This window comes from Cryptomeria japonica, chromosome 3 (assembly GCF_030272615.1).
Source record: "Cryptomeria japonica chromosome 3, Sugi_1.0, whole genome shotgun sequence".
Classification (NCBI taxonomy): domain Eukaryota; kingdom Viridiplantae; phylum Streptophyta; class Pinopsida; order Cupressales; family Cupressaceae; genus Cryptomeria; species Cryptomeria japonica.
This window is the reverse complement of record NC_081407.1, coordinates 345,119,068-345,128,239: the sequence shown is the minus strand read 5'-3', so window position 1 is coordinate 345,128,239 and position 9,172 is coordinate 345,119,068. Positions and strand designations below refer to the sequence as shown.

General features: G+C 35.0%; 1 protein-coding gene across 1 annotated transcript; it reads left to right on the top strand.

Moving 5' to 3' along the window:
• Positions 1 to 2,184: 2,184 nt before the first annotated feature.
• On the top strand, positions 2,185 to 4,832 carry LOC131034813 (probable pectinesterase 15). Its single transcript, XM_057966411.2, has 5 exons — positions 2,185 to 2,785; positions 2,876 to 3,047; positions 3,182 to 3,388; positions 4,003 to 4,247; positions 4,370 to 4,832. The coding sequence occupies exons 1-5, from the start codon at positions 2,508 to 2,510 to the stop codon at positions 4,518 to 4,520; spliced, it is 1,053 nt and encodes a 350-aa protein (XP_057822394.1). The 5' UTR covers positions 2,185 to 2,507; the 3' UTR covers positions 4,521 to 4,832.
• The last annotated feature ends 4,340 nt before the right edge of the window (positions 4,833 to 9,172 follow it).

Below are 9,172 nucleotides of genomic sequence, written 5' to 3'. Positions count from 1 at the left end.
AACCTCTACTTAGGCATTTCAATTCATTTAAATTGATTAAATGAACTCATTAGGCCTAGGTTATTGGCTCACATTGACAAGTGCTTGCAATAAGCCTCGGGCCTTTCCTAAGGACAATAAGTTTATTTCAATGATTGCTTCATCGTAACTTAGACTACATAACCTTCTTGCCAATATAAAAATACAAAGCCAAAAGTTTTTCGCTAGGCACCACTTGTGTCATACTCTAATCATTTCACTAGTAATGATGAGTAAGTTGTAGTGCAATAGCCCATTTACTTGTTTCCAACAAATGACTTTCTTGTTGTACATAATAAACATATGCTAAAGTCCTTGTGGATGCTAGTTGCAAAATCTAACACAAAATAAATGAGGGGGAGATTGTCTTCAACTCTCAAGGATGAGCAACTATCCCACAAAGTGCTCATGCATTGGCAAACAAGATTCTCTCTTCAAATTTATAGGTTGTTATAAGTCTTGTCAATAGAACATTACAAAAAATGTTGCTATTGTCTACAAAATTGATTGCAAACCACCAAATCTTACAATCTTTGTGTTTATTAAGTTCAAATATTATGTGGACCCACCTTGGAATCTACATGACTCACACCTTATGTCAAACATTGGTTAATCATGATAGTTGCCAATAACTCCTACCAAAACGGCATGAGCTTTCACAATCCATAAATCTCAATCTTACACTTGAAAGAGTATCAATTGACATTAGAGACATTGACTATCACGACCTCACATTCACTACAATCTTGTTGATACAACATTTAGCAAATCTACAAACCTACATAAACTTTAACTAACAACAACATGCCCAAATGCAAGATATCATGCATGTCTCCCTCAAGAGAGAAGAAAAAAGGGGGCGAGTTGTCTACAACTAATATTGACATCAGATTACTAGACAATTCATTTAACAACGTACTCCAATCTCTTGCGATCCACAATGTTCCATGATTTCCATTTCCACACAAAAAAAATGGTAGCATTTCTTTATAATTTTTTAATTAATCAAAAATCATACTCATTACAAGTATGTATTAATATGTGCATTACACATTAAATATAATTCCTAATTTATTTAACCATATATTTATGTAAAGATGTTAAATTTACTTAGAATAGCCTAACCCAAACTTGTAAGCAATATAAAATATAGTCTATATTTTAGTAATAAACTATGTAGCTTTACCTAAACCTTTAGTAAGAAAAAATATTTTGAAATTGGATCAAATTGGGGAGACATTGAACGACAATAAAGATGCGTTTTGGTAGAACCAATAACACCTCCAAAAGATTACATCCATGCCTACCACAATAAAAAATTGCAATAGAAGGAATGGACTAAAAAAAGCTTGGTTAAATGTTTGATTCACTTCTCCTTGCGTCTTCTATTTTAAAGGACCATACTAAAGGTAGATTCTAAGAAATCTGTACATAATGACAAAAGGTCTTCATATTTTATTTAGAGTCGGACCTTTTTTTTATTCTTCATGTGAAAGCTCTTCCTATAAAGGGAGGATTCGTGAGCTCTCTATCATAGCTAGAATTCCTTAAACTTTTCATTGTCTTAGATTCGAGAGTAATTGCCAAATATATGCTTCTATTGCTCGTGAGAATTAAAAGAGTATCAAACATATTTAATCATGTAAAACTTTATTATTAAGTAAAATGTAACATGAAACTGTGATTAAAAACTAAGGTACTCTAATTGGGATTTTGAATAGTCCTCAAGAGCATTAGCCTACACTTTTCTAGGTCCACACCAGCAATGATAGGTAATTATTACACTAGTTAAGAAAAAAATCAAAATACCATAGGAGTGGTTATTATGAAAGGACTACTTTGAGTATTTTAGAAGCAAGGGTGCAAACTTGGAATAAAGTAAATACAGCCGTGCTTCCATCAAATTATAATAGGTTTCATATATTATTAAGTCCTTCAACGTGGGTCTCAAAGTCAAAAAGTGGCTTTAAAAGATGCTTTTTTGTGGCCCACCACTTCTGTAATTTAGTCCAAAAGTTAAACCATCTGATAATTGATTGAATTTGTTTTATATGCCTGTAAGAGATCACGTGCACAGCATTCATATGACTCGCAGCAGCTAGTCAATGTGGTTTGAGTGCAACCAAAAAATGGACTAAGGTAATTTTTACATCTCACCACACCATAGCAAAGAGTAAATCAGTGCAACATACAATCGAGAATTGACCGCATATCCAGTTAAATTATATCTGCTTGAATGCATAGATTTCCCTTAACATTAACATTGCTAAAATATGTTCAGCAATCAAATCATATCAGTCTGAATGAAAAAGAAATAAGGAATATACAGTGTAGTTTTCTACCTTGAGTGCAGCAGAAGCTATGCCAAGGGTTTTCGAAATATTCTTAGCAACTTTTGATTTAATAAATTGCATTCCCAACCAGAATAATTCCCAATAGTTAGCTGCACATTCGTTCTTCTTGTTTGTCTAAACACATTGTAGACTGAGATGAGTTTCTGCCATTCCTGTCTTATAATGTTATTGATATATGTACTACAATGTAGCTTCTGTTCTGAGCTTGTTGTAGGAGTAGATAAGTTAGTAAAATGGACAAAGAAAATCCATTCCAGTCAATGGGTATTAGAATCCGATATACCAGTGTCCAAATATATTTTAGTGGATAGTGTAGGAAATGGGGACTTCAAGACAGTGCAGTCTGCAGTGGATGTTGTCCCCATTAATAATCTGGAATGGGTTTACATTCAAATCAATGCAGGACTCTATCGGTATATTCATTTAACTTCAACTTCAATCTCAATATAAGTGGCATGTTGTATTTTAGAACTGAAAGTTGTATACTGAATGTTTATTGGCAGAGAAAAGGTGGTGATACCATACAATAAACCATATATCATCTTTCAGGGAGCTGGAAAAGAAAATACTGTAATAGCATGGGGTGAAGCTGCTGATGCAGACGGTAGTACTGCTGACAGTGCAACTTTCTCATCCTTTGCATCTAATTTTATAGCCGAGGGTATGGGTTTCAAGGTACTTAGTTATTCAGGATCCCATGAAAATAAATAATGTCTCAAAAGATTCAACAAGAACAACCAGCATTTGAAGCTTTTCCATTGTTGTAGAGGATTGGTCAATTTGTGTTAATAATGGTGTTGAAATTACAGAATTCAGCTCCTCAAGCACCCCCAGGTGCCAACGGTAAACAAGCAGTGGCTGCATTGGTAGCAGGTGACATGGCAGCGTTTTATCAATGTGGGTTCTATGGAGCACAGGATACGCTCTTTGACTATCAGGGGAGGCATTACTTCAAGAACTGTTATATTGAAGGATCAATTGATTTTATCTTTGGCCATGGCCAATCTACATATAAGGTCAGGAGACATATTTACAAAAGTAACAAAAACCATTTAGTTATGTTGGTTTTAATACTTTATCTTGATTTAATGTGGACTATCACCTCATTGTTAATTTCAAAAGTGAAAGTAATGTAGTTGTCTACGCAATACCTTCTTAATTGCATGTTTACAAGAATAAAGAAATGCTGTGGCATACATTTTGTTGAGGATTTTGTTTGTGTTATATAGGTCCATAGTAGCAACGTCAGAGCTCTTGACCTGTTCTGTAGGCATCAATGGACTGCCTATCAGACTATCTCCACCCACTTAAAAACCATGACCTCCCAACAAATCCAGTGACCCTACTACCTCCCTGCTTGCTTTCGTTTCTAGACTACCATCCAGCTGCAGCTCTTTCAGTAACTAAAAAAAATAAGTAAATAAAAGAAAATCAAAACACAAACTGGAAGAATGTTAATATTGGCTGTTAAATGGCAACTCATTCAAAGGTTTTATATGGTTTTTATCGATTTTAAATGTGAAAGAAACATTTTGGAATCCTAACTATACTATCCTGTCAGCTTTAATTTAGAAGAACACTGAAAGCATCATCTTTTTATGACACGGGCCTTTCGTTGGTTCTTGGGCAGCAATGTGAGCTCTATGCCATTGCACAGGGAGACAATTTACCTGGAGCCATAAGCGCACAAAATCGACCCAGTACCCAGGAAGATAGTGGTTTCATTTTCATTGCCTGTAAAATCAGTGGTAGCGGCCAAGTTTTTCTGGGAAGGGCATGGGGTGCTTATTCTCGAGTGATATATGCATATACTTACATGGAAAATATAATCATGCCCCAAGGATGGGATGATTGGGGTTTGGTTGAAAGGCACAGGTTTGTTTTCACTTCCTAATTCACAAATTTAAGATGCTTATGCTCGTTTTAATGTTGTATAGGACTTTGAATGACACTTTTTTTCTAATTTTCATTTTTTTTGAATTTGCTAATAATGACAGGAGCGTTGAGTATGGTCAATACAAGTGCTATGGGCCAGGTGCTAACACTACAGATAGAGTAAAATGGTCTCGAGAACTTACAGATCAAGAAGTCCAACCATTCTTAGACTTAAGTTTCATTGATGGAATAGAATGGCTTCATGAATTTTGAATGTCTACGCAGTTCAACAGTAAACTTATTATGTAGCAAGTAACATGATGTTGGGTTCAATAATAATGTCCCTACTCTTGCTACAGCTCTTGGTGGCTCTTGCCTCTCTCTATGCTTCGATCATTAATTAACATAATCATCACCACAATTTCTTATTTATAATTTATGGTGGCGATTATACTTGAGAGTTCTGTGACCATTATAATGAGTACAAAATAATCTTTCTTGCCATGCAGAAGGGAACTGGTTAATGAAGCAAATCTGTAAAGGTTTTAGCACTCTTAATGCTTTGAAAAGCTTATTTAATTTCAACTCATAAAACTTATTCTTGACCCTTGCTTAATTTTGGATTATCAGCAACTTACATGCATAAAAAATCACAGCATTAAAATTACAATGCAATAAACTGAGCTGTATCTTGGATGGTTTATTTTTTGAGAAATGCATGGGTTTTCTACAAATTCCATGTCATAGACAGTCGGCATGAGTTATGGATATGCAGATTAGTCTCTTGCAACTGTAAAAATGCCCATTAGACCCTTTTCTAATCCAGATTTACTGAGTTTGAAGATACATATACTATATGAATCCATTAAAATTTTGAAAATAATCTTAGCATCCTGAATATAAATAAAGATCAAATTATAGGAATTAAAGTAATATTATCAATTTTTGGAAATTCAGAGCATCTACATTGTTCAATGAATCCGACTTAAAGTCACTTCTAAAGACAACTTGCATATGATCAATAACAAGTAAGAAATATTGATGTTTATAAACCATTATTGTGCTTAGATGCATCTGATTAAACAACATTGAAACAACGTAATACTCACAGATGGGAGCCCTCTTGGGTCCCATTATTTCTGGACAATCTATTATATCTTTTATAGGTGCAATCATAGATGGAACACTCGCAGAGTACTCGACGAGTTTTAAAAACTCACCAAATTTTTGAGCTCTGCGAGTTTTTACCACTTTAACTCGCAGCAAAAACTCGCCGAGTAATCACTGAGTGGCGAGTTTCTATAAAGAACTCGGCTAGACTAAAAAAAGAGGCCCAAACCTGTCAAAAAATTATCTATTTTTGTGTTTTCAGGTCAGTTTCATTCTCTTCATCAGAATATATACATGAAATATAACATTTCTTTTCTTATACTTTAAGTTATATTTCATGTATATATTGGCAGGATGTTTGAGAGTGGTTTCAAATCTCTAGGAGTTATAATGCAAATTCTAGGTTTTAGAAGATCTTTTAAATTTTCAGACTTAGTCAAATTTCAGTAATCATTATGCTCCTATCAACATTCTCTCGCTCTCTCTATCTCACTCACTTTATCTGCCTCGAATTTTAGACCTATCTATCTCCCTATCACTCTGCCTCTATCCCCCTCTCTACCACACTCCATCTCACTCTCTACTCTATCCCCCAAGATCTAGACCTATCTCTCTACCCCTCTTTTTCTCATCCTCAGACCTCGGCGAGGGGTGCTACTCTCAACCTAATTTTAATTTGTAGATGCTTGGTGGCAAAGTTGGGGTGGAAATACCCCAAATCTCAAAAAATTTGCCCTTAGAATCTTATGTCAATGTTGTAGTTCATCCAATTGTGAGCGCAGTTAGAGCTTGTTTGAAGCCATCAACACGAAGAGGAGCAAGTTAGCTCAAAAACGCCTCAATGACCTTGTCTTTGTGCAATATAATCTTCGATTGCGCGTAAGGAAGGTAGAGGAAGTAGTAGGTGGTCCACTTGACTTGGATGATATAGATCCTTACAGTGATTGGACATCACAGGAGCAGCCTCCATTGTTTTTCGAGGATGACATCACTGATTTGGAGAGGTAGGCTATGGAGGAGGAGGGGGGTGGATTTGGTTTCACGTTGGATGACATTGAGGAGGAAGAGGATGAGGAGTCATTGCTAGTGCCACAAGCAGGTGGAGACATAGCTTCATCCAGGATGGAGGATGAGCCAGCCATATCGAGCGAGGAGGCACAGTCACGCCCACTACAAACTTCTGGGACTAGACCCTCTAGTTCTACCTCTCCCCTATTTTTTGCTAGAGCTGGGAAGAGGAAGTTGTAATTGTAATTTGTAATGATGTCTTTACTTTTGGTTTTACAAAAACTATTCACTATTTTGCTTCTAGGCTTCCAGCCATCAGCATTCCTCATGACAATGCGATTTTGTAGACACTTTGCATTTAAATATATCTAGAATCAGCTTGTTTCTTTTGTGTTATCATTTATTGACTCATTGGATGCATCTTCTCATTATATTTTGCAAAAAAAAATGCATTTTTTATTAAATTTAAGCATGTTTTTAAGTTGCCAAGTTTTTTGCTGAGTTTTTCCGAGTTTTTGCCGAGTTTTTTTCCCAGGGGCTTGGTGTGTCGAGCCGAGTCACAAGTAGTCCAACTATGGGTGCAATTATTTCGATAAGTTTCTCTTTTTGAGGTTCAAAAAGTCAAAATTTCCTTATTGATGAAAGTCATATTAATTAATTCTCTTTCATTCATTGAACCAAATTTTTTCTCTAGTTTTCACTAAATAGCTTACAAAATTCCTATACAATGTAATGTCCCCACTTTGAAATATAAATTAATAATAAATAATAATAAAAAAAATAAAATACAAAAGAACAAAAATAAAAATTAAATTAGAATATAAAAGAATATAATTAAATATAATTACAATTTGACTAAAGTTAATGAATGGTCAAAAGGCATGAAATGATAAGTTGTGACTCCCCCACATATTAGGTATAAAAGGGAGAGGAGAAGTCATTTGAAGGGGGGATAATTATGGGGAATCAGAAGTTCAGATCTGATTTAAATAAGAAGTGCAGATCTGATTGTGAAAGGTTGTCCCTTTCAAAGGGCAGAAATAATGAAGAGTTGTGCTCTTTCAAAGGGTGCTAATGGTGAAAGGGTGTGCTTTTACCAAAGGGCATACATGATGAAGAGGTGTGACCTCTCCCCCACATTGAGAGATATAAAGGAAAGGAATCAAAAGCATCCAGTGACAACACCATCGATCAGATCAGATCAGAACTGTTATTAAGTTACAGGCAGTATCATCCTTGTTCTTGGTGGTATTCATGGAGATGTACTTATTATGTATGCTTAATATATGAAACCTGATAATGTTGTTATGCAGAATTTAATTGTAGTATTAATATAGACTGCAACATGTATGACAGTCAGACTTAATTCCTTATGCATTCATAATACATGAAAGATTATTATATTATTGGCCTAGTCTAAACTCATCTACTAAGTCCTATGAGGGGATAGGTTGGTGTGTGTAGGGAAAGGCGAGTAAACCCATCACAAGTAATGGTGAGCCCAAGATGGGTAGGGATGTAGTCCTGGGCCATGAGGGAGCTTTTTTGTAGTTGGTGTCAGCGCTCTATGACAGTAAATCCCCATCCATAATTAGGATTAGGAAAGAAGCTAAGATAGGACTTAATATAGTGAATGTTGAATGTGATATGAATACTAATTTGTGTAATAGCTTAAGAAATATGAATTGAAGAATAATAATGTATAGTAATGTGTGTTAATTCGTTGGGAAACAGGCAGCCTCCTAGTAGGGGACATTACATACAATCCCCTACAAATGGGTCATTAACTTACATGCTACAATTGAAATTGTAGGCAATCTACAAATGTTTTAGTGGGATAATATAGAACAAACTAAACAATCATCTACAAATTTTGCAGTTTTATATAAAAATGTTTTTATGAAACCAAACCCAAGACAGGGCTATTATTGTCCAAACTATTAATATCAAAGTCTTAAGATCCAACAAAACCTAGTAAAGTAGATTAACCACAAAAACAGGCTTGAAATATATGCCTCCATCCAAGATTTGTAAAATCAATAATGGGAAGCACTGCGTCATTTTGCCTTTGCACATGCATATCTGCAGAAGCAACAACAAGAAATTCGTCTATTGTTTAAATAAAATCTAAAGATTGTTAATATAGAAGGTTGTATTAATCTAAAAGGTAAAAGGAGGATACAGAAATGCCAGTGTACATAAGATATTACAGCTATAGAGCTCAGAGGGAGGTGGGTTTAATTGTCTTTTCCTCTTTCGTTTTCCCAAAGATCCCAGCATTGTTACAAAAATATAGATGCAGAGAATTAGTTCCAATAAAGATCATTGCATCAGCAATTCTATGATGATTAGTTAATAAAGAAAAAAAAATTTGAAAACTGTGAGAGTATTTAGTGCTTCATAATTATATCAGAGTATTACTGTATTTCTATGAGGGCAAAATATGAGTCTGCACATTATGTTCCAAGCAGTACTTCAAGTTTCCAGGACAGGGATGCCAAAGATTATCCTAGAATTTGGGGATGCCTAATATATAATATCTAAGAAAAAATTTGCTGTCCCCCCTAAATACTCAGAGAAGCCCTACTTGATTATTAGCCATCCCCAAAATCTAGGAAAAAAAATTTCTGTCCGTTTCCAGAAAACATAGAGAACCTCCTCTTGGAATGTTTTGTGTGTATGTGTAACCATGATTTGCACACACTCTCCACAAATAAATACAGAATTGAGACAACAGCTGATAATTGATAATTCAACGTAAATTGTCAATTCATAAGTCAAAATGGTTTCTATCATAGTAGCATCAC

Bases quoted from the DNA above. Each gene is read 5' to 3' on its own strand.
- LOC131034813 (XM_057966411.2), top strand. From the start codon at position 2,508: ATGAGTTTCTGCCATTCCTGTCTTATAATGTTATTGATATATGTACTA. The intron at 2,786-2,875 runs GTATATTCATTT...GTTTATTGGCAG, and splicing joins ATCAATGCAGGACTCTATCG to AGAAAAGGTGGTGATACCAT. The intron at 3,389-4,002 runs GTCAGGAGACAT...GTTCTTGGGCAG, and splicing joins ATGGCCAATCTACATATAAG to CAATGTGAGCTCTATGCCAT.